Below are 26,765 nucleotides of genomic sequence, written 5' to 3' on the forward strand. Positions count from 1 at the left end.
AAAAGTTATTGTCCTCCATTCATGTCATCCTCCTCCTCCATTTTGGGTTACTATGGTCTAATTGTATCCATTTATCGTGGTAAAACACCAATGCCTTTTATAACTCTATGACATAGGGGGCCTGGTGATATTGAAATAACAGAAAATGACTAATGTGCTTCATAAGCTCACTATGTTACCATTTGGTTTCCCCGAATCTCGCAAATGTGAAGTATCAGAAATGTTCAGTGGCATAGCCCATTCTGAATTGCAGTCAGTACCATTTTCAACCCTCTGGATCAGTCTATGTCAAACAGCAGAGCCATATTCAACCACTGAGCTGCTGAGGAATGCAACTGATGTCTCTGTGGATGAGGTTTTGGGAATCGCGACTTTGCAAACAACAAAAACTTTGAATCAAGGCAGAGAGTATGCCCTGCATAATTGGAATAGATTTTGTCAAATCTAAATTTGTGCGAAAAAAAAAACTTCTAGATATGACTATCACATGAGAAATATATTTACCTGTATTTTACCTGCTTGTCAGTTCATTTTCTTTTTATTGGTCGTTAATTTTAGTGTGTTAAGTACTCCATTTGAAAATTATCTCACTGTCGTTTTAGGATGTCTATTTCAATGAAGTGGACCAATTTCCAGGTAATCCGTGTCACATATTTTTTTCGTTCACTGGTGATGTCTTCCTTCAAACCCCACCCTAGGACCTTATCAAGATCAAATCAAGTGGAAAGACATCCTGCCACTTCAGGCATACCTGACACACGATCTTTGATCATGTCGGTGTGACAAAATTGGTCACCGTAAATACTATTATTTCCAAAATGACCGAAATTTCAATTTGAGTGATTTCGGCTTTCACTGATTGGAATTGAATCGAATTTGGTGCGCAACGTTTTTTTAAGGTAAGCTGACGATTTGACAACGAAGCCGATGAAATTCGAAAAAAATAAGTTTTTTCATCACCTTTAAGGAGGCACGCTCAAATGACCTCTTTGAAGATTTGTCCACTTTTTTGAAAATTTTGGTAACATCTAAGTCAAAATTCAACTGAGAAATTTCAAATAAGTACTGAAGTAACGCAGCAGGTCTTTCGGGAGTTGAGCCAGAAAGGTGACCTTTTTTTACTCAACCAACTACAAACTTGGAATAAATTTGACATTTTTTAAAATTTCACTCCTGTATTGCGAGTCTGAATTTTTTTAAAAGGTGTCTTTTTTCAGATTTCCAAAATATGGTGACCCTAATCGACATTTAATTCTGAGAAGGCGAAAAAGTGCTCAGTGAGTTCATAGTTCCATGCAAAAACTGACCACAAAGTAGTTATCTGCAGAAGTGGATAATATAATTATGACACCAAAATATAATTTAAATATCTGTGGTCGCACTCCTTTTGCGCTTACTACTTAACATTTCCTTGGCTCCAGGAGAAATTCGAATCACGATGCGAAAATGATGAACCTATTTTCAACGTCTACGTTTACGGTTAAATCACGTGTATTCATCACAACACATACATAGGATTGTCAGATACCGACTAAAACAAAGCAAGCATAGCGATTCACCAACGTCGGTTCGGCCATTCATCGTAATTTCTCCAATTCGGTTGTTTGCGAATAATAGAGGGTATTGATGGAATAGAACCAAATGGCTGCAATATAACGTTATTATTATATAGAGTATAAGTAACCAAGTATTCAAGTGAAAAACAAGGGGATTAAGGCTTTTGAGGAAATATTTTGGAATCATTTGACTGGTCCGGCCCGCGAGTGCTCTGAAAGTTTGACTCTGACCCGCGACGCATGTTGAGTTTGACAGCCCTGCTTTAAATGAACAAATTACCAGTAATCACGAACTACGCAACTGCGGTGGATATCTCGGTCATGGAATATGAGGTAATTCATGTGGAGGGGACTCGTACTGTGTGGCAGAATTCAATGATGAATGTGCGATGGTGGGGAAGAATGTTATCCAATGCAACTAATACTGAATGATAAGTACTACCTTCTTTTGCTGACAAGCTTCTAACGTTTTTCTGAATTCATCTGCTTCATCAACGTAAAACACGGCATGGATATTGCCAAAAACGGAAATTGCTGTCCCGCGCTCCAAAATTCGGTTGTAATCCTGGACAGGTATCAGGCCATTCACGGCAATATTCAGGAGATCCATCTAAAATGCGAAAAATAGTTATTCCCGTACTTTAAGATTGCCGCCGAAGAGATGATTGGGTTCGAATTCATATAAAATGATAGGTAAATATAAATGCGTTTAACCCTAGACTGCCAAGGCGGGATAGCGTTACACGATGGGTCAGGTGGGGTCAAATTGACCCCATCAGGTAATATGCTTTTTTTCTTACCAATTTCGCTATAGATCTGTCTAATAACATCCTGCGGGACGTTATAACGATCCATCTACCTTTTTGGTACATGGAACCCTACTCTCTACCCATCCTAGACCACTGAGGTGGGATATCGTTACACGATGGGTCAGGTGGGGTCAAATTGACCCCATCAGTTAATATGCTTTTTTTCTTACCAATTTCGCTATACAGCTGTCTAATAACCTCCTGCGGGACGTTATAACGATGCATCTACCTTTTTGGAACATTGAACCCTACTCTCTACCCATTTCAAAGTTCCCGCTGAGGCCTAATACCATTACACGAATGGCGAGCTGTGGTCAAACACCCCCCATCAGTTGTTTATTACAAAAATTATTACAATACAACAATCGGAAAGCTATTCGTCATGTCTCGTTGACTCCACGTTACCTAAAAAATGCGAAAGAATCATATAAACAGCCGGAATCGGTCCGATTACAAAGAGGAGGAAAATACTTAGTCTGGCCACTATACCTTCAGAATCTGACCCATGCTAAATCAATATCTCATAGCGGCGAGGAAATAGAGATAACCAGCTAATGCTTTATTCCAATTGATAGTGCATATGACCATTTAGGATTACATGGCTGTCAAGAACAATCTGACCGCACATGAAAATATGACTCATATATTTGCTCGCCTGGGGTCAAATTGACCCCAACCTGAGCTGTCTAGGGTTAAAATAATTTGCGAATCGAATGATGAATCGTACTTGATACTTTTTCCAGCAAGTCTCAATCAACGACCAATCGATGTTTTCTTTTTCTTCTGTGCAATTGAGCAGGATCTTGCTTATCTGAACACAATATCGGTTTCATTACGTAAGATAACTTGATTTTCACGATGCACTCCCATTTGAATAATTATTTATATAGTTACAATAGTAATTAGTATGAATTCTTCGATTCTCCATAATGCATATAATACATCGATTTCAGTCTCATTCCAGAATATGTTTTTTTTTTGAAATCTGCTAAGGAATATGATATGCATTGTACGAATGTATGATATAGAAGAGGGTCATCAAAGTAGTCATCGTCGGTAGTCAAATAGAATTACCGCCTTCTTTCTACTCAAATTGAAGGAGAAGAAGCCATATGCAGGTAGAAAAAAAGTGAGTATTCAAGGTTTAATCTTGTCTAAAAATGAAAACCGTTAAATAGAATTAAAAGTACTGTAAAATCATAACCACCCGATAAACGCCGACTTTTATTTTTTTACGAGGTGGCGAAGTCTTGCGACGTCATAATTGCTCCATATCGATGACGACATCGTCGTACTAAAAACGCACTTTACTACATGCCGCTTTTCAGCACACGCTAGGCGCTTAGCCAGTCGATAATTAGTTTTTTTCTTCTTCAAATTTACCAATATAGCGTCAATTAAATTCGGGTCAACTACATGTGTAAATGGCGATCATATAGTCTCTTCTCTTCGTAAGTTCAAGAATTAGCGGAAATCAATTGCGCAAGGTAAAGTCTGTCTGCAGCGATTCGATGTATCCAGTTTCGCGATATCGCTTTTTAATCAATATGTCAAAACCATCACTAATTAGCGCAGCGAGTGATAGGAGCCAAAGCATACACGATTAGGCCACCAATGATATCTTTCGCACTAGGCCTATTGCAGATGCTATTGTGTAGGCCATCGATGATATTGTGAACACCAGGCCGGAGCCGCCAATGCAGATCGGCAATGCAGATCCGATTGCACAGGCAAGCGATGATATAGTGTTAACCGGGCCTGGTGCAGAGGCAATCATTCAAGCCTGCGGAACCAGGCTTGATCGAGACGCGATAAATCTGGCTAGCGACGATTGTCACGCGCACAGGAATTAATAACCTAATTTCTAGGGATGGTGTGAACGTGAGGTTCACGTCCGCGTTCTGTGTGTGAACCTCGGAAATTTGGAGGTTCGCGTTCACAACAGAACCTTGGTAGGTTCTGCACTGTGAACCTTTTTGGTAAATTGTAATTTGCACTTCATTATAAGATCTTTGGTTCAAATTTATTGCATTTCAACTGCGGGTCACTCTATGCATGGCGCTGGCAGCATAAAAAATCAACACCAAATGAGCATGCACCCTGACAACCTTAAAAGTTTTACTTGCTTTTTTGTTACCAAAAATTTCTCGACATATCCAGCTTTCCGTTCGTGAATATTTAGTGACTCTCTGCTGTGAGTTTGACCCGCAATCACACAACATCACGAGCGATATACGTAGTCAGCGAATGATGCTTATTCAACCAATCTATGACATTGATATCGTTTTCCGATGTATAAAATCGAGCGGGCGTACGGGGTCAATCTCGATTTCATATCTTTACTGTATCATTAAAACCAAATCCGTGCGATTAAGGTGCTGGCTACTGCTATATAGCTTGTTGTTTATGGCAGTGGTTCTCAACCGCCGGTCCGCGACGACATTCCCGCCGGTCCGCGAGGTATATTACAATTTTATACTTCAATTTCAAGATGTAATATTGAAGGCTTGTCCATTGATAGAATAAATAAAGTATCAGATTTTAAAATAATTCAGAAGTTCCTGAGGCATCATTAGGGCTTCACACATGTTCGATTTGACTTAAAGTTCAAGACGTGTTATTTGGCGAGCAACAAGTACAGAACCGGTACGAGCTGACTTATCGATAAACAGCGCAGTTTGCGCGATCATTCGTTTTCGATTCATTCATTTTGTGTAGGACCGTAACTCGGGCACCCAAAACCGCCCAATCGGAGAGGGGTCGAGCTTGAAAAGTGCCCAAAATTCTTTTGCAAATGAACCTTAGGCATAGCGTATTTTTCTGAAACTTTTTCCAACATTTATCAATTTTTTTTTCGCGCTTTGCGCGATTTAGTGTCACTGAATGTCTTGCTTATTAGGTGCCCTTCTCCGAGATATAAGCATGATTTATAGAAATAGGCATTTCTGCATCAGCCATTACCGCGCCACGACGTATCAACCTCTAATGAAGTATAGGCTAACATGGAACTCCGAATGGCGTGCAAAACATTCGGCAGCGAGAAAACCGATCCAGCCATGAATGATCGATAATATTCGGTATTGCCGCGATTAAGCTATACATAAACTCTCTGCTTGCACCGAGTAGAATGAATGTGCTCACAAGTACAGGTGAAAACATCCACCGAACTGTAGGGTCTGGGGGCGAATCTCCCGGGAGTTTGGCTTATCTCCCTGTGGGAGACTAAGACCAACGTTTTTTTTGGGGGGGGGGGCTAACGAAGTGCTTTTGCGGCCTGGATTTACGGATGGCCGGTATAGTGCTGCAAGGTGTTTTCCTGCGGCACACATTGTATTCGTAGTTGCCAGAGTAGCGTATGCGTCTGATGGAAGTGTGCAATGAGCAAGGTAGCACGGCAAGATGCTTGGTTCGACTTGGTGCTTGGTTTAAATGTCACTCTCTAGCACCATATAATTACAAAAAACGGTTGCATACTTTACATTTAGGCTTCATTTCAATTTTCGAAGAGCACCGGTCCGCCAGACATTTTTTCAATTTTACCGGTCCGCGAGTTGAAAAAGGTCGAGAATCACTGGTTTATGGTATCGGTAGCAAGTATAGAAACCCGTTTTACACTCTGCTCAATATCAATGTAGCAATACTCAGACTCCGAATACATTGTCCGGTCTGGCTAAGACCATTAAGGCGTAAGCTTATATCCCCTGGTAAGTCCTCGTCGAAATTGTTGGCAAAGCGACGGAATGTATTGATTTTATGAGATTATTATATCCTTTGATAACCGAGGTTGATACATTTAGCGACGTTTAAAACGCCAATATGTACTTCAGCAATGCGATATTATATGGCCCGAGTCTTCACTAGGTATCGTGTACTTTAACATAGGCTATCACTTCATTGAAAGATAGGGTTGGAATTAGCAATATGACGTCACGAGGTTCACGTTCGTGTTCACACAGAACCTTTCAAAAAGGTTCGCGTTCACACGAACCCGAACCTTTCAGAGGTTCACACCATCCCTACTAATTTCGCGACCATCTCAGCAGGATAACATCACAGACTATTCTGGCTAATATACAACACGCTTATCGCAGATCTGCCGCGTGGAACACTGATATCACAATTATTGAATTGCAGTTGAATATTAGAGTTAGATCATTTCTAAATGACGTAGTTTCGGCGTTTCAAATAGGGGGGTTCGACCCCCTGTGGTTACGTGCTGGCACACGCACGTTATCGAAATGAAAGACATCTCTAGCGAGGTCGCATTGAATTACTGGTCACAAATCACATAGGCGTTTGAACATTTTGTACTAGGTGGTCGACTAGAAAATAAAAAAGGTCAACATTCGCTCAGCTTCCGTATGGTATGGTAACCCGGGTAACCCGACATATCGTGACCCTATGTAAAATAACTGCTCAAGTAGAACTGGAAGTAGTCAAACATATTGTCGCCTGAGTAAGCAGCGGAAGTATACAAAATTTATTTCAGTATTCTGGAGAAGTACTGGTTTGCTAACCCCATCTAATTAAGGAGTCACTTTCATATTTTCAGAATACATGGTTATTATGACAATTTCACTCATAACGGAAAGATGACCACTTGCGTAAGTACTTGAAGTAAGAAAACTTTATCAACCATATCCATCAATAAACTACTTTTCAGAGTGCAAAATAGGTTTACCGTACCTACTTACATTACTAGCCCAATTGGTTTCGATTTTAAGCTAGCCTTTTCGCAAATACACATACTTTTCACGCATTGGATTTCGAAAAGCAGAAATTCAAAAGTAGTCACTAATGATATACTACAGAATATCTGCGAAACATCGACTAAAAATACTTTTGAAAACTTTTTACTTGAGTAGTTTCAAGGCCTTACATTTTCTACTTTGAACAGGTGTTTTAAGAGCTAACTATGCTTGGAATTGTGTATAAATTCAAACCATTACTTCTGCTTGGACTTGATTTGCGACGCACACAACATTAACTACTTCTGCGTATACTCCAGACCGACTGGCAATATTATGAACGCAAGTTAAGTAGAAATTAGAAGCACATGTTATAAGTTGAAACTTGCTTACTTACTGCACTGCGCATTCTCTCGTTACTAATAATATCCAATTCGATATCTTATAAGATTTTTGCATTATATGGTCTTATTAAAATAACACCATATCCACTCTACTGAAATTGTAATAGCGAGCCATGAAATGATGCCTTGAACCCCAAAACAAATTGGCCACCTGTAAACTACCCAACCATAATTAATATTAATTCAAGCGCGCACAAGAAATCATTCGGTTACTTAGTTTTGTTAGATATTCAGGTATTGATTACTGGATTACCTACTGTAAGATGATGAAGTACATTGGAAAGTAGAAGCAAATAGAATAGTGGAATCGGTCACCCGTGATTCAGAGTTCAAATCCACACCAAACATGAAACTAAATAAATAGCATAAGAAAAATATATCTGCAGCAGACCTTTTTTACTTTATACCCTGATAACTCCCGTAAACCAGCCTGCTTGACATACAGTTCTTCAATCAATTTGATATATTCTGCATTGAAGAGATTGATCAAATATTCCACCACCGCGAGGGAAAGAACCATTTTGAATGATAGAGTGGATTCCTGTGAAAATAAAGTGTTGCGAGTGAGGTCACAATCCACCATCAAGAATCCCTAAGATATATGTGTGACTGAAGAATTTTATTAACAAAATTCAAAAGAAATATCAATGACTTGCAAACAGATAAATCAAAGTCAAGACGAGAAATTACTCCAACACCTCACACCGTAAGGGTTAGAATATGATGCCTTCGAAAATTGTCAATTTGGCGCGCCGTCCAAGAAAAATGACCGCCGTACAGAGCACTCGAACACAAACTCAATGAGAAAGCGCAACAGAATGTACAACGTAGATAATGCACACTAGGAAATTAACTCAATGAAAAATCAATCAAGCAATCATGCCAGTCAGATCGCTTTCGGCTTGCGTATCGTACGATCACTCGACGTTCGCTTTACCGTAGTGACTACTACTGCCTACTGCGGGCTAGGCTAAATCGTCGCGTTCTGAGAACATATTTTTTCAAACGAGTCACCTGAAATAGCGCACATGAACGACGTAACCGCTACATGCATTATATTGATCGAAACTTTTTAGGAAATATATTAGTCCGTCCACATCTATTTTGCGCCAAGCATGAAGAAATTTTGGACTCTGCACCTGAATTTCTTCGTCTTGGTCTCTCTCTTCCTCTCTTTGTGGAAGTACATAATACTTCTACTTGATAATTTGTAAATATCGAAAAGTAAGTTGGCAAATCTCAAAATATGACAGAGAACAAGTACAAGTAGAGTGTCGGAAATAGGATTTACTTGTTTAAGTGCTACAAGTACGGGAGTACTTAAGTACTTCAGAAAAGTAGAAGTAATTGGTCATTGAAAAATTCTGGGTTTGAATCAACAGAATATTTAAATTCGCTTCAACTCTTAATCACCGTGTCATTTATTGGTTATTTGAATTGATCAAAGCTGAATAACGTTACATTCAAGGCTATTTGATTTAGGTAAACCAAGCAATTCGATTCCAAATCGCATCTCTTACATCGTTGCTTTAATATATCGAAGCAGAACTTTGTCCAGAATATACGTTGAATGCCCCCCCCCCCCCCACTCCCACACACAATGATTCAGGAAGAAGCTCTTCGATTATTCAGTGCCAGACTTCGAAATATTTTAAAAAGTTGTCTTGCTTGTTAAAAAAAAACAATGGCAAAAACGCCATCCCTCGATTTAAAATGATCGAAAATCCGGGAGGGGATTGAAAATTAAATACAGTGACAACAAAAAATCTTCAAGTTCAGCAGGCTAAAAAATGGCTTATGAAATTATCACAAGCAGGAAGGTTACTATTCCCTACAAAATTTTCGCGTCTTCAAAACGATCATTATTATGCCATGAGCTACAGATTGGCGATACTACACTGCGAGGTGATCGCTTCACGTGCCTAGCGTTGCGTGAAGTCAGTGAAATGATCGAACGTTCAATCCAATCAGAAGTATGGACTCGTTATCTAACTTGATTGATCTTGATATCCAACCTTCATGTGACCTTCAACCCCGTCACCACTTATCTTGATGACATCTTCCTCGTTCTTCAATTCAACATCGCATCCATCTGCATCCAACTTGACAACCTGAATATTGTTCAGATGTGAAACTTGAGATTGTGCATTTTATCGATCATCCACCAAATATCGTGACGTCATATCGCAGATACAGTCACGACCAAAGCATCACAGATCATCATGTGTTATACGTCATCAACACGGGTCACTGATTTTACCGGCGTTTTTGTCAGTGGCGCCATTTTAGGACATTTACGACTCGATATCTCCGCAAACACTCATTTATATGAGTCATGAATTATATTGGCGACATCAGGAGAAAAAACTCTACGCATCGAGACAAAGACATTTTGGCCAATCTAGTTGATCTTTAAAGCAAATTGTTAGCACCCAAACCGTATTCCAGTATTAACACGAATTCACGAGTGAATTTCGTCTTTTAATCCGAGCGCGGGGTATCGATCACACCAATATCAAATTTCATCACATTGCATTCATTTCATTCATTCTCAATTCAGTAAAAAGTGGATTATTGTGCACGAGGTCGTGGCATTAGCTCTGTGCTCTTATTGCTGCCACTACGCTACATAATCCCCCATTTCACCAAATTCGATTACATAGCTCGATATCAATGACACAGTGCGGGCATTAAAACATCATATCATGGAGTAAATACTGTGCGGCTTCGGGAATGAAAGCAGAGTGGGACTGTTGAAAAAATATTCTGCAGAATTCACTGGCTATGTGATAAAATTGCTAGGTTGGTTAAAACAACGCTGTAAACCAAATTTGGCTTCAAGCCAACCAGTAGAAGCAAGATTATTGCTAGGAGCGAAGTTATTGCCGCATAAACTTTCCAATTCCGTGATTTTATTGGAAATTATTATAGCTTTCAACACAACATCCAATATTTAAACTCAAATACTTTTCGGCACACGAAAGGGATTGAAATGGATTTAGAAGCAAATTCAAATTTGCTTAACTCCCTTCAGTGTGCCGTTAACTCTTGAAAGAGGCAACAAAAAGTATTCGAGTTTATTAAATATTCTACTACAATGGTTTTTGTATTGAAAGCTATATTCAAGTTCTGTACCACGAATCAGTTATTTGAATAAATATTTAAAGAGTTAGCTACCGTAAAATTATTTTATTCGAATCCAATTTTTTTTACTGCAATAACTTCTCTTCTAGTGGTTGGAATTGAGCCACATTAGGTGTGCATCGTCACTATTGACAGCCCAACAATTTTACGTTGTTGACAGAGAAATTTTAAAATTTAATTTTTTAATGATAAATCCCAAATGTTCTACTGCAAGAATATCGCTTCTACTGGTTGCAATTGACCCAAAGTTACCAACCTAACAATTTTATAACATAGACCAGTGGTTCCCAACCTTTTTCGACCCATCGCCCCCTTTTCAAGGTCAACACCGATCATCGCCCCCCAAATTTTCTGCACCGATAATTGGGCATACAGACTGTTATCACTGGCGGGTTGACTGAAAAAAAAAAAAAAAAAAGGTCATCTTTTACCGCTCAGAGCTGAAAATAACGTTTTTTCGCTATGCATTGCTAGGTGGATGACTAAAAAAAAAAAAAAAAAAAAAAAAAAAAAAGGTCAGCCGTTTTTACGCGTCATCGCCCCCCTATCGCCCCCTTCGCTATTTTCGCCCCCGTCGCCCCCTTTGTCCATTTTCGCCCCCCTGTCGCCCCCTTCGTCATTTTCGCCCCCCTAGATCGCCAAATCGCCCCCTGGGGGGCGATATCGCCCACGTTGGGAACCACTGACATAGACGAAGAAATCTGAAGGTTTTTTGAACAGCCCTGATGCAGAGAATGTATGTATAATGCTTTTTATCACGACTATGGCGTCACCAATCACGTGCGATTGTCACGTCTCAAGTCTCCTCATACCCACATAAAATTATAGTGGAATCATAGAATCGATCTCACTTCCCAATCCAATTTTCCAGATAGCGATTCAATCCGACGATGTCCGAGAAGTGAACGTAGTGCTGTTGCTGAGAACTTATTGCGACGCAAATCCACTTTTTTCACCTGGAATGATGAATGAAATATGAATACAATGTATGCCAATATCATGTCAAGCTAACAAAGCTTTGTACAGACTTATTCAAGGCATACTTCGGAAGCTGAGTATGTTGTCATTTCGATCCTTATAATAAAAGCAAACGACCCTAGGTTTAGAGCCACGGTCTTTTACTAATCCAGTCAAATGGCTTCAATCAATTCTAGGAATACACCGTACTCTATAATTGAGATTACGTTTTGATTTCAGTGAATGATGGCTAATTTTATTCACTTTCGATTTCATTTTTGCGAGCCACAGTAGGATCAACTGTAATTTGTAATGGAGCTGCATGCAATTATTATATATTTTCAGGTTATTTTAATTGTCATTATAGCATTTCTATTCTGTGTAATTGTAATTGTAATTTTATAACAGTTCTCTAATTACAATTGCATTGTTATTGAAACCTGACAATCACAACATAAAATAATTAGCCCATTAACATGGGTGTTCTATGAGTACCTCGTTAACTAATTCAACCATACTAACTGATTCCAATAGGCCAACTTCAGCTCCAACAGAAAACTTGGTGAATTACAATATAGGCTATTGAACAAAATCTTACTATTTCATAAATGTACGAAAAGCAAATAAACTATTCTGTAACCTGCGCTGAACCGTTTCCTACACCACGGTCAGCGTTTTTTATTAAATCTCTTTCCAGTACTGTGGCTTGTTGCAGCAATTGCAAAAAGGATTTCAAGTTTTCAACCAAGACTTCATCACGTTAGATCACTCATTTGTAGAGATGTTAGTTAGGGGAGATGTGGTACCGATGGATCAAAAATTGCAAAATGATCTCTGGCCCTCAAGTCTTCAGCCCAGAATAGCAGATCTTTCGCTGTCTCAACACTTCGATACAAGCTCTACCTATCGCGGACATTTACATGAATATCCGCTTTTTATCAACAAATATTTATAAACGTTTAAAATTTGTTGCTTGAACGTGTCATCGGTCCCCACCCAGTGGATCCAAAGGCACACGACCCTGGGACCTATGAGAAATACGCTCAAAAACTCAAATTTGTTAACTTGTTTTTTTTTGCGTACTATAAGCTAAGCTATAGCAAGCCAATGAGTAATGTTTCGTCGCGACCTTCAAGAATAAAGTAGAGTATATCAACTCAATGTTGGCATAAAATCATGTTTTGATTTACGCCTAAACTTAGAAAATGAATGCAACATATATATTACCCGCTTATCGACATTTTGACTTTCAAATACCTCGTAATAGCGATAAAACATCACATGTACCTATGATATACAGCCTATAGATATGTAGGCGAGTTTCTGTTGTTAAGTGATTAGTGGTCCCATCTATTCTGCTTGATTTGGCTACGATACCACTCGAGGATGGTATTGATTCAAAAAAGATGTGCCATTATCTATCCTGATACAAGCTCTATACTTCGCATCAAAAATTATGGCGGGTTTGTTAGTCTGACAGGTGTTATAGAAAAATGCAGATATCGATTCAAGTTTACTTTACAACCGTAAAACGTAAATCATTCGTCACAGACCCCATAACTCACGCAGGTCGATTCTTTGTGCATGTGAGGATATTTTCTGTCAGCATATAATTGTAGACAAATTCACGGAGTGTAATCATGGAATTATCATGGAGAATTTTTCAAGTATTTCGGTCCCAGTGATCCATCGGTACCACATCTCCCATATGCCAGTCTTACCTCCTATCTTAGCTCAATTTACTGGGGCCCGAACATTTCCGCACCCTAATGTTCATCAAATGCAGTCGAACAGTTTCGAGCAAGTGAAAATGTTACTGCGAACAAAAATTTTGTAATTAATAGTTATCAGGAGCTTCTTTACTTTTGCATTTATTTTAATTTTACACACATTATCGGTATCATCCTTATTGCCTTACCAATTACATTTGATTCACCTTACTCAGCTCTGAGTATTCGTTTGAGTTCATTTCATTGACTGTCTTGTTTCCTATTCGCTATTAGTCGTTGCCAGTCGCTTGATATTTTGATTGTTAGTAGTCGCTTATAAAAATTTCGTATACAACTTTGACAACTTTTATACCTGACGCTTCAATTTTAACAAAATATTGACCTTTTTTGCAATGTCAAAAAAGTCGCCCTAATAGTCATAAAATATATTGAATAGTCTTGAATGATTGGTACAGTACTTCGTTACTGTACACCTCTGATGTAGATACCGAATACCAGTACCAGCACCACAAGAGAAAACGAATTAGCACAGTCCGTTATTACACACCCGAGCACCCACATCTGATACATAAGACACCATTGTCGTACAAAACTGATCGATTGGGTGAAATTTGATCGCACGAGAAAACATAATCAGCATAGATGAACTGAAACCCTGACGTTCGACAAAGCCGTCTATTGTTACTTTTAATGTTATCGCTGTCAATATTACTGAATGTGGCTGGGCAAAAGCGACGAATAACACTGGTCAATAAAATGAAAAAAAATATTTTTGCAGGACATCTAAGAGTAATTTCTGGGCTTTTCAAGGTTACTGATTACGAATATCAAATTCGTTTTTTCCAGATTGACTTTAGTTTAGAAAATACTTATACCCCTGAAAAATGCCCAAATTACTGTATTTACCCCCTAAATATTTCACTTGGTAATAAGTAAATCGCAGCGTTTTTACTTTTATACTGCCCATACATAGGGAATAGACTATGAAGAACGCTCATGTCGTCCTCAGTTATTCATTCAATATGAGCATGAACTGCTGCGAGATCTTTGTTTGTCAAAAAACAGTTTGCCAAGCCTACAAATTGTACTTTTGCACAACAGAACCGCTTGTGTAAGTAGTGCAAGTAAGCAGAATTTGTTTGAGTACTTCATAAAAGTAGGCGGTTATTATTACAATTCCACTTATAAAATGATGAAAACTTATCCTAACATAGGGTTACCATGCGTCTTCCTTTTTTAGGTTTTTGAAAATTTCCTCCGAGGACGCTCTATTTTGGTTCATAAATAGACTGAGGCTATAGTGTTTTTTATAGGTAGTTTAGCAGTTCTACGCATGCGTGTGCGGTATGACGCTTTTTTGCGTGTTTATTTAACTGTATAGCTTATTCGTCCCCCCATTCAAAATATACGACAACTTTCAAACAGCTATCAGAACGCAATGACGTAATATATGCCTCGTACTGCAAGAAATAAACTTGACTTGGATTGTGACTTGAATCATGACTTGACTTGACTCGAGTCACCTCGAAAAATCGAGTGACTTGACTTGACTCGAGTCAAAATGTGCAATGACTCGAGATGACTCGTGACTCGAACGTAGTGACTTGAAAAGGTAAAAGTTGTTTTATGATACGCTTATATGACTTTGATGCGCGTAATCTTCATAACAAATCGCCATTAACGTAACTGTTGAATCCATTTTAACGATTGTTCCTACTTCCGACGCTACTAATTATTATGCGTTAGTTGTGAAGCCAATCCTTGCTATTTAAAAAGTAGCCACAACCGATAATCCACCGAATATTTGCAGTCATTCCACCGAAACTATTATCGGGACTACTTAATTGAGTACTTTTCCAATCTGTCGTTTGCCAATTCCACTAGAAGTAGTTTTACAAGACTTGTAAGCAGTTGATTTCACTTGTGATTGCACATTAGGGATTTTCATTCGTACTCGTTACTTGATAAAATTGTTAGGTTACCTAATTAAGGGTTGCACACCAGATTTGGTTCAATTCGAACCAGTAGCTAATTCAACCGGTAGTTGAAGAGCTAATTCTACTTGAATTGGGCACATATTTAAACCAATACTTCGACTTAGACTTGATTAGGTGAGACTCGGCTCGCAATATTGGACATGTAAATTCAGTAGACATTAGGATTAAACGTTTTAAATTGAACCATGCGTCTTACTGCACTGCGCATTCTCTCGTTACTAAAAATATCAAATTCAAAATCTTATACGCCTTTCGTGGTAAATGGTCCTATTAAAACTAAGGAATTAGCAAAACACCATATCCACTCTACTTACTTTGCAGCAGATGTTTTGAACCCTCAAAATAAATTGGGCACCTGTACACTTAACAACCACAATTAGTATAAATTCAAGCGCGGACAAAAATGCGTTCCGTTACTCGTTTTTGTTTGATACTCAGATATTGATTGCTTGATTACCAACTGGCAGATAGAGTACAGATGAACGAAGAAGAAAATCAAATAGTGGAATCGGTCAAGCATGAGTCAACGTTTACGTTTATAGCAAACTTAAAACTATATAAATTGTGTAAGGAAAATAATTGTAACCAACTTTTTCTATTCTATACTCTGATAACTCCCGCAAACCATCCTCTTGGACTGACAGTTCTTCAATAAATTTGACAAATGTTGCATCGAAAAGGTCTCTGACATATTTCACTGCTGGCACGGATAGAACCTTTTTGAAAGATAGAGTGGAATCCTGTGAAAATAAAGTGTTGTCAGTTACGTCACAATCTACCAACAACAAGCCATAAGATATACGTCCAAGCATGATACATGAATCATGATTACTGCGGACAAGGCGATGAGATCGCGTTATCAAAACATATCTTGCGAAACGAGTCGACTGAATTTGCACACATGAACCACAAAACCGCTACACGAATTACATTGACCGAGATGTTCGTAGAAATATATTGCTCTCTCAATATCTATATTGCTCGAAGCATAACAAGGACCCTCCCCACAAGCAGCGCCTGAAATTATTCATCTTGGTCTCTCTCTCTCTCGCTCGCTCACTCTCTCTGTCTCTTATTGCAAGTACGTAATACTTTGTTTCATTGTATTGCAATCGTGTAATTATATGGAATAAATAAATTTTAGTATGATTTTATTTATTTGAATTGAGAAAAATTAACTATTCGATTCCAACTCGCACTTTTTGGTTTCAAGTATTTTATTCATCCATGTATCATGGGACTCGTATGGACTCGGTATCGAAGTTGAATCATCTTGATATCCAACCTTGAAGTCGAAGTGACCTTCAATCCCGTCACCACTTATCTTGATGACATCTTCTCCATTCTTCAATCCAACTTTCCCTCTAACTACAGTCAGCTTGACAACCTGAATATTGTTCAGATGTGAAACTCGAGATCGTGCATTGTATCGCTATTCCACCAAATATCGTGACGTCATATCACACATATAGTGACCACCGCAGCATCATTGATCATCATTCGCTATACGTCATCGACACGGGTCACTGATTTTACTGGCGTTTATGCTGGTGGTGGCCTTTTGCGACATTTGCGACCCGATATCCCCGAAAACACTCGTTTACATGAGGTAAGAAGTATATTGGCGGAATCAGGAGAAAAAGTCTACGAATTTAGACAAAGTTATAATGGTAAATATAGTTGATCGTAAGCACCCGAAACCGTATTCCTGCATTTACACGAATTCAAGAGCGATTTTAGTCTTTTCAATCAGAGCGCGAAATTGGACGGTTTGCTATTGTGAGCATGTGATCAGAATAACATGGACATCATAGTAACTCCTATAATACAGAGCAAATAAAGCAATGAAGCCCAGAACGCCGTTATAACCAGCAAACAATTTCGCGATGCGATGTCAGGCCTCATTGTGTTGGCCTATTACTAATCAGATCCGCGCTTTCGTGATTTGGACTTATAATCATCAGTTGCGTAATAATTCATGTCGACGTGCGCACTCCGATATTGTCGCGATGATAGCAATGCTGCTTATTATTGCAGTGGCACGAGGCGTTTGATTACCTAAACGGGCCTTAGTGATTCAAAATATCGATGCACGTATTCTGAATCAATTCAATTTCTTCAACCGGGAATCTGACGCCTTCCAATAAACTTGATTGCCAGGAAACTGAGTGGTATATCGGACACACCAATATCGAATTTCAAATAGTTGGGTTAATGAGGTCGTGACATGCGCTCAGGTCTCGTTTCGCTGCCTTTATGCTACGTAATCCACTATTTTACGAAAGTCGATTGCATGCTTCGGTATTAATTAGAGAGAGCGGATAATAAAATGTCGAATAATTGGTTAAATACTGTACTACTTGTGAATGGGATGTATACAAATGTGTTCTCGCTCGACTATGACGTCCGCGATCATGAGCGATAGTAACGTCACAAGCCTCCGCATACCCACATAAGATTACGGTTCGGTGTTTATGCTTGTTAGTACACAACTAAATCCTAGAATCGAACTCACCTTCCAATCTAATTTTCCAGATAGCGATTCAATCCGACGATGCCCAAGTAATGAACGTAGCGCTGTTGCTGAGACTATGTTGTTCCGCAAATCCAGTTCCTCCACCTGGAACGATTCAAATATTTTATGAAGCGTTGAAGAGAACTAAGTGTGAAAATAAGTATGAAATAAAGTGACAAAAATAAAATCACCGAGCCGTAATCTATTTAGGTTACTGTCGGTGGATCTTCGATATAGCCTACATTACAACGCGATATTCGTAGATCATGATATCGGTAATATCACATTCACTATCGGCTTGCACTCCCAAAATATGAGTGATTTTCAGATTTACATAGGCTAATTGTAACACGCCCAATAGTCGATATGTAGGCCATTATCGCAGATACCATAGAAATCCTATTCGTGATTCAAATATGTGAAGCTCCTCACGAAACGTATCTTTTTTCGTGCACAGCGACAAGTCACACTTCTCGAGGTGATTATATCGTTTTCGCGCATTCGATTTATTTCTGCATCCGATAAATTCATACAGATCAAAATCATTCCATATTCCGACGGACGAACGATCATCTTATACACACGGCTCATCGGGGCGCCAGCGAGATTGCAGTCAAATTGAACTAATTGCTTTCGGAATGGTATCGGAATTAATGATGAATAGGACGATTTTTTTACCTGAATAACGCGAGGATTTTGACCTGAAATATCAAAATTTTGACATTTTTTAACCTAAAAACTTAATTTTGACAAAATATTGCCCCTATGTATGTAAATTAGGTGTTTTCGCACATATTATTATAATTGTACTACTTATAGTCAATTTTGGTTGGAGCTGTCTTCCTTATGAAGTAGTTTGAACTGAAAAAAATTTTGACTCAAAAACTGACAAATTTTTACGGGAAAAAACTTCATTTTAACGAAATCTGGACCTATGAAGAATTCCTAGTTACATCACGCATTATGATAGAAATAATTAAAATATGTTGTAGTACATCCAAAGATACTTTCCTACATTCCCGGGTATAAAGTGTCTATCCATACCGAGTAGCTTGTCAAGAATGGAGAAATAACGTTCAGCCGCAGCAGCTGGCAACACTGAAGTTGTGCGTACACTGCTGGTGAGAGAGCGTGTTGCTTCATTCTGACAATGTTGTCTACATCGCAATTTTTATTTTGTGCTCTTCTTGATATAAGAACCAATGCCCACGCAGTCTTGCTTCCGTTAGGATATTGCGGTACGTTGAGCATAACACCATGTCAACCTATTTGTTTCATTTGACCGCTTATGATTGACAATCAGCAGAAAATGGGCAGTCTACAATGGTAGGCCTATAAACTAGGCTACAAGATGTAAAATGATAAGTTCGCCGACAGTGCAAACATCTACGATACAAACGTATTGCGAAAAATTTTGAATTTGTAAACAACTTTGACAATTTTTATACCTGACGCTACAATTTTAACAAAATATTGACCTTTTTTGCAATGTCAAAAAATCGCCCTAATAGTCATAAAATATGTTGAATAGTATTGAATAGTTGTTACAGTACTTCGTTTCTGTCCACCTCTGATGTACATACCGAATAGCAGTACCAGCACCACAAGAGAAAACGAATTAACACAGTCCGTTATTACATACCCGAGCACTCACATCTGATACATCAGACACCATTGTCTTACAAAACTGATCGCTTGGATGAAATTTGATCGCGCGAGAAAACATAATCCGCATGGATAAACTGAAAACCTAACGTTCGACGAAGCCGTATATTGTTACTATTAATGTTATCGCTTTTAATATTACTGAATTTGGCTGGGCAGAAGAGACGAATAACACCGGTCAATAAAATGAAAAAAATATTTTTTGCTTGACATCTAAGAGTAATTTCGGGGGTTTACAAGGATACTGATTACGAATATAAAATTCGTTTTTTCCAGATTGACTTTAGTTTAGAAAATACTTATGAAAAAAATCCCAAATTACTGTATTTACCCCCTAAATATTTCACTTGGTAATAAGTAAATCGCAGCGTTTTTACTTTTATACTGCCCATAAATAGAGAATATAGACTATGAAGAACGCTCATGTCATCCTCAGGTAATCATTCAATATGAGCATTACCTGATGTGAGATCTTTGTTTGTCAAAAAAGCAGTTTGTCAAGCCTACAAATTGTACTTTTGCACAACAAAACCTCTTGAGTAAGTAGTGCAAGTAAGCAGAATTTGTTTGAGCACTTCGGAAAAGTAGGTGGTCAATATGACAATTTCACTTATAGAATGATGAAAACTTATCCAAACATAAGGTTACCAAACGTTCTCTTTTTTGAGGTTTTTGAAAATGTCCTCCGAGGACGCTCTATTTTGGCTGATAAATAGACTGAGGCTATACAGTTTTTTACAGGTAGTTTAGCAGTTCTACGCATGCGTGTGCGGTATGACGCGTTTTTGCTTGTTTATTTAACTGTGTAGCTTATTCGTCCCTCCATTCAAAATATATGACAACTTTAAAACAGCTATCAGAACGCAATGACGTAATATATGCCTCGTACTGCAAAACATCAACTTGACTTGGATTGTGACTTGAATCGTGACTTGACTTGACTTGACTCGAGTCACCTCGAAAAATCGAGTGACTTGACTGGACTTGAGTCAAAATGTGCAATGACTCGAGATGACTCGTGACTCGAACGTAGTGATTTGAGCCCAACACTGATAGGTAAAAATTGTTTTATAATACGCTTGTATGACTTTGATGCGTGTAATCTTCATAAGAAATCGCCATTAACGTAACTGTTGAATCCATTTTTCACGACTGTTCCTACTTCCTACGCTACTAATTATTATGCGTTATTTGCGAAGCAACCTCTTGCTATTTAAAAAGTATCCACAACCGATAATCCACCGAATATTTGCGGTCCCTCCACCAAAACTATAATCGGGACAACTTACTTGAGTACTTTTCCGACCTGTCGCTTGGTACTTCCACTTGAAGTAGTTATACACTACTTCTAAGCAGTTGATTTTACTTGTGATTGCACATTAGGGGTGTTCCATCGTACCGGTTACTTGATAAAATTGTTGGGTTACCTAATTTTGGGCTGCACACCAAATTTGGTTCAATTCCAACCAGTAGCCGCATTGCTACAAGAGAAGAAAATTTTGTATTTATTACATAAAAGATATGAAAAAATCAAAATTTTCTGTTCACTCTATTATATTGTTAGATTTTGTACAGAAACGTTGCTTAGCAAATTTGGCTCAATTCCATCCAATGGAAGCAGAGTTATTGTAGTTGAAAAATTTGGATTTAAATAAAATAGTATTTGCGGTGGAAAGGTTATCATTTTATTCATATCCATCCATCCTTCATGGGATTTTGAAAGTAGAAAGTAGTTTTATGACAAGTTTGTATCACTTTGATGTGTGAAATCGTCATAGGAAATCGAAATCGCCATCAACGTAACTGTTGAATCTACCTTTCAAGATTGTTGCTACTAGTGACGCTACTAATAATTTCGCGTTAGTCGCAGACACACTTCTTGCAATTTCGAAAAGTGGCCACATCCTATGAACTGCCAAATATTTGCTAATTCTACCTATAATAGGGTACAAATTTACACCAACACTTCGACTTTTACTCGATTAGCCTAGTCTGACTACTTGGACCACTTGTGCGTGCATTCGAGTCTCGGCTAAAAATATTGGAGACGCAATTTCCGGCGACATTGGGAATAAAAGTTTTAAGTTGAAACATGCGTCTTACTGCACTGCGCATTCTCTCGTCACTAAAATATCAAATTCAATATCTTATCCGCCTTTCGTATTATTTGGTCCTATTAACACTAAGGAATTAGTAAAACACCATATTCCGCACTACTTGCATTGCAACAGATGAATTATTTTAAATTCAAGCGGGCACAAAAATGCGTTCCGTTACTTATTTTTGTTGGAAATTCATATATTGATTGCTTGATTACCAACTGGCAGGTAGGGTAAAGATGAAAGTAGAAGAAAATCAAATAGTGGAATCGGTCAAGAATGAGTCAACATTGACGTTTACAGCAAACTTAAAACTATATAAATTGTATAGGAAAAATAACTGTAACCAACCTTTTCTATTCTATACTCTGATATCTTCCGCAAACCATCCTCATGGGCGACCAGTTTTTCAATCAATTTGACAAATGTTGCATCGAAAAGGTCGCTGACAAATTTCAATGCTACCACGGAAACCTTTTTGAAAGATAGACTGGAATCCTGTGAAAATAAAGTGTTGTCAGTTACGTCACAATCTACCAACAACAAGCCATAAGATATACGTCCAAGCATGAGACATGAATCATGACTACTGCGGACAATGCGATGAGATCGCGTTATCAAAACATATTTGCGAAACGAGTCGACTGAATTTGCGCGCATGAACAACAAATCCGCTACATGAATTACATTGATCGAGACTTTCGTGGAAATATATTACTCCTTTCCTCTCTATTTTGCTCGAAGCATAAAAAGGACCCTCCCTAAAAACAGCGCCTGAAGTTCTTCATCTTGTAATTTCTCTCTTTCGCTCGCTCTCTCTCTCTCTCTGTCTCTTATTGGAATTACGTAATACTTTGATTCATTTTATTGCAATCGTGTAGTTATATGAATTGAATAAATTTGAATATAATTTAATTTTATATATTTGAATTGAGAAAAATTAATTATTCAATTGAAACTCGCACTCATGTCACTGGTAGGCACGATAATGATGGTGTCAAGTACCGCTTACTGCCACAATAGCGTTTTACATAAATCAAAGCAAAAGTGTTTACAGAATATACCTTGAACGCCCCCGCCCCCACCACAGAATATTTCGGTGAACAGTTCAGAAATTTAAAAAATATTGCTTGTCTGTTGAAAATTGCGATAAAATAACCGCAATCCTTCGATTTTAATGGATGTAATCGAAAATCCTGAATGTACTTGAAAATCAAAGTAGAGTCCCGAATTTTTTTTCTAAATTCAGTAGGCAAAAATCTCGTTACTTAGAAAATCATCACAAGCTGTAAGCTTACTATTCTTAACAAAAGCATCTCGTCCTGATGACGCTCATAATGACGTCATAAGCTACAGACTGGCTATACTAGACCTCAAAGTCATCGCTTCGTGTGCCAAGTGTTGTTTACAGCTTGATGCATAGTAAAGTCGCTAAAATGACTGCAATTTCAGTCCAATCATTAGTATGAACTCGTTATCGAAGTTGATTCATCTTGATATCCAACCTTGAAGTTAAAGTGACCTTCAATCCCGTCACCACTTATCTTGATGACATCTTCTTCGTTCTTCAATCCAACTTTCCCTCTAACTACAGTCAGCTTGACAACCTGAATATTATCCAGATGTGAAACTCGAGATCATGCATTGTATCGCTATTCCACCAAATATCGTGACGTCATATCACACATCTAGTGACGACCGCAGCATCACAGATCATCATCCGCTATACATCGACACGAGCTACTGATTTTACTGGCGTTTATGCTGGTCGTAGCATTTTGCGACATTTGCGATCCGGAATCCCCAGAAACGCTCGTTTATATGAGGTAATAAGTATATTGGCGGAATCAGGAGAAATAGTATACAGATTTATGCACCTGAAAGCGTCCTAAACCGAATTCCTGAATTTAAACGAATTCACGAGCGATTTTCGTCTTTTCAATCGGAACGCGAAATTGGACAGTTTGCTATTGTGAGCATGTACTTCAAAATAACATCGACACCGTGGTGACTCCTATAATACGGAGCAAATAAAGAAAAGAAGCCCAGAACGTTGTTATAATCAGCAAACAATTTTGCGATGCGATGTCAGATCTCATTGTGGTGGCCTATTACTAATCAGATCCGCGTTTTCGTGATCAAGAGATCATCAGTTGCGTACTAATTCATGTCTACATGCGCACTCCGGTATTGTCGCGGTGCTAGCAATGCTACTGGTTACGTACGCACAGTGTTTGGCAGTGGCACGAGGCGTTTGATTACCTAAACCGGCCTTAGTTATTCAAAATATCGATGCAAGTATTCTGAATCAATTCAAATTCTTAAACCGGAGACGTGACGCGCCCCAATAAACTTTATTGACAGATAACTGAGTGGTATCGAACACATCAATATCGAATTCCAAATAATTGTGTTATTGAGGTCGTGACATGCGCTCAGGTCTCGTTTCGCTGCTTTCATGCTACGTATTCCAGTATTATTAAAGTAGATGGCATGCTATGATATTAATTAGACAGAGTCGATAATAAAATGTCGAATAAGTAGTTAAATACTGTACGCGCCGAAACTGGGTATGCGCCGAACATGGGTATGCAAGTTATGCAACGCATACCTAGACATTTTTTAGGTATGCGACATACCCAGAATTCGGTTTGGCATGTATCGGCATAAACCGCGATTGTGTTATTTATTAGAAAAAAATCACAATGTGTTTCCGCTTGCGACATTATCTGCTGCCGCTTATGTGAGCGAAGTAACCAATTGCGCAAGGCCAATTAGCGAGAACGAGAAGCGTGTTGCCAATTAGAAATATTAGTTTATGCACATTGCACAGAACACTGCACAATGTAACGCGACACGATTTCCCGCTGAGATGATCGCGAAATGATGTCATTGATTGCCGTGCGCTCGGCAATTGTCGCTTGCCTGATTTCTCGCGTCTCCAACAAGCCTAGTTTCACTAGCTTGAACAATCACATCAGCAGTAGGCCCGATGCGCACCGCACCATCGCTAGCCTGCACTATCGCATGTGCATTGTGCAATGTGCATTGGCGCGAACGACATCGCTTGCCAACACAATCTCAGTTGCAACAGGCCTGTTACGAAAGATCGCTGGGCAACTATCGCGTCTCGAGTATAGCATGCGTTGCCTCCTATCTCTCGATGGCTTGTAGACAATGCCGTGACATCGCCAAACTGAACGAATATCCGCAGGCATGTGCGATTGTGCGTGCGCCGTGCATGTGTAATTTAAAGCCGCTAATACTTAAACATAACTATCATAAGAAGTGTGTTAAGGCTTGAGTTATAAAAGACGGTTTGAAGGTTTGAAGAACCTGAAATCGGTGCCATTGTAGAACAGATTCCATAACAGCTCGGACATTTTGCCTTGCGCAAATCGCCGCCGAGGTTACGTAATAAGGTTGATAAGCGGCGTATTGCATTGATCGCAGGCGATCAGGGAGTCGCTAATTGACAGCATTTCCGGACTCGTTGACAAGCTTAATATCATACGCGCGAGTTCGTTAATACGAAGGGATTGTAAAATCGGCATTTACGCATGTCCTTAACCCTCATGAATGGATGTTATATTAACCCTAATTATCAATTCCGTCACCTTATGACGTCATTTCTTTGTAACGTCATCGAACCATACCTGACGAAAATTTGCGTTCGGCGCCTATGACTGTACAGTGTACGTACGTCTTGTGAATGGGATGTATGCAACTGTGTTCTCGCTGGACTATGACGTCTGTATCGTCACAAGCCTCCGCACACACACATAATATTACGGTTCGGTATTTATGCTTGTTAGTACACAACTGAATCCTAGAATCGATCTCACTTCCCAATCCAATTTTCCAGATAGCGATTCAATCCGACGATGCCCGAGAAGTGAACGTAGTTTTAATACTGAGATGTTGTTGCCATGCAAATCAACTTCCTTTACCTGGAACGATTAAATTATTATATGAAACGTTGAAGAGAACTAAGTGAGAAAATAAGTATGAAATAAAGTGACAAAAATTAAACTACCAAGCCGTAATCTATCTAGGTTACTGTCGGTGGATCTTCGACATAGCCTAAATTACAAAGCGATATTCCTAGATCATGATATCGGTAATATCACATTTTTTTGAATTTTCCCTGCTAAATGGGAAATTTTTATTGGATCAGCGGTTGTTTATACTAGTTAGAATTGAACCAAATTTGGGTGCAGAGTTTTTAGGGTAACCTGACGATTTAATCAGTGAAAGACTGGAATCCGGAAAAAAAGCTATTTTTGAACAGCCCTAATGTGCACTAGTGTTATTATATTATTGTGGCACTCTTTAGCGCCTACTAGCGGATTTCACATCGTGGTATTAACAAAATCTCTGTCAATATGACATCAAACTATCAAAACTTTTGCCCATACTTACTCAGGGTATATGATAGAAGCTGCGATCACGTTCAACATATTTGTGATCCCTATGATCAAGACAAATGGTTCCAGGCTTAGAACCACTTTCTTTTTCTAAACCATACAAATGGCTTCAGCTAATTTTAGGTATACACTGTCCTGTTATAATTGCGATTACTATTTGACTTCAGCAAATGATGGTTGCTTATATTTATTTTCGATTGCATTTTTTCGAGAGAGGCGGCTCCGTATTAAAATTAATACATAATACACTAAATCGAACGCAGTGCGAAAATATTTTAAGTATCATAAATCTGCCAATACTGTTTTTTTGATTAGGTAAATATTTTTAATCTGGTTCAAGCCTTCAAAATGCCGGATATTGGGGCGTATTTTAGAGTCCCCCCCACCCGAAGCAATTTGAACAATGAAGTTCCGAACATGTACGGGGAAATCCGGACGTAAAGCAATCCTAATTTATATCGCAATCCGCAATCCCTACAATGCACATTGAACGATTCGGTGAGTATCGTCATATTCAGGGCCGGCCAACCCGTTGCCTGCGGGCCACATGTGACCCGCGAGAAGGTTTTGAGTGGCCTGCGAGGTAATTTTCGAAATTTCTAATATCATCAAAAATGGATTGCACAGATTTTGAGCTTGCAAGGCCAAACAAAAATTTGATTAGTCTGGCCGCAATACTTGAGATGTGATGACTAAAACATCAGTTCCAACGCATTGACAGATCCATCAGCCATTCACATATTGCTATATCTTCGTACACTACAATAGAGCAGA

At 38.7% G+C, this 26,765-nt stretch overlaps 2 protein-coding genes and 1 long non-coding RNA gene across 3 annotated transcripts in view; all 3 read right to left on the reverse strand.

Annotated features, from left to right (window-relative positions):
- LOC145444644 (uncharacterized) overlaps nt 1-26,765 on the reverse strand; it is a 226,754-nt gene that overhangs the window by 6,985 nt on the left and 193,004 nt on the right. The gene's annotated exons all lie outside the window — the stretch shown is intronic.
- LOC145437250 (uncharacterized) lies at nt 1,975-9,463 on the reverse strand. Its single transcript, XM_080314443.1, has 3 exons — nt 7,849-9,463; nt 3,093-3,176; nt 1,975-2,166 (listed from the first exon to the last, which is right to left on the reverse strand). Exons 1-3 carry the CDS (start codon nt 8,038-8,040, stop codon nt 1,975-1,977), a joined length of 468 nt encoding a protein of 155 aa, XP_080170569.1. The 5' UTR covers nt 8,041-9,463.
- Nucleotides 15,409-23,214, reverse strand: LOC145439604 (uncharacterized). Its single transcript, XR_013915295.1, has 4 exons — nt 23,070-23,214; nt 21,916-22,062; nt 16,571-17,905; nt 15,409-16,025 (listed from the first exon to the last, which is right to left on the reverse strand). It is a non-coding gene; the product is annotated as an uncharacterized LOC145439604 (long non-coding RNA).

Source organism: Botryllus schlosseri, chromosome 1, assembly GCF_051294905.1.
Source record: "Botryllus schlosseri isolate E-star chromosome 1, Bs_hap1, whole genome shotgun sequence".
Lineage (NCBI taxonomy): Eukaryota > Metazoa > Chordata > Ascidiacea > Stolidobranchia > Styelidae > Botryllus > Botryllus schlosseri.

Bases quoted from the DNA above. Each gene is read 5' to 3' on its own strand.
- LOC145437250 (XM_080314443.1), bottom strand. From the start codon at position 8,040: ATGGTGGATTGTGACCTCACTCGCAACACTTTATTTTCACAGGAATCC. The intron at 3,177-7,848 runs GTCTGCTGCAGA...TATTGTGTTCAG, and splicing joins CAGGGTATAAAGTAAAAAAG to ATAAGCAAGATCCTGCTCAA. The intron at 2,167-3,092 runs GTACGATTCATC...TTCGCATTTTAG, and splicing joins CTTGCTGGAAAAAGTATCAA to ATGGATCTCCTGAATATTGC.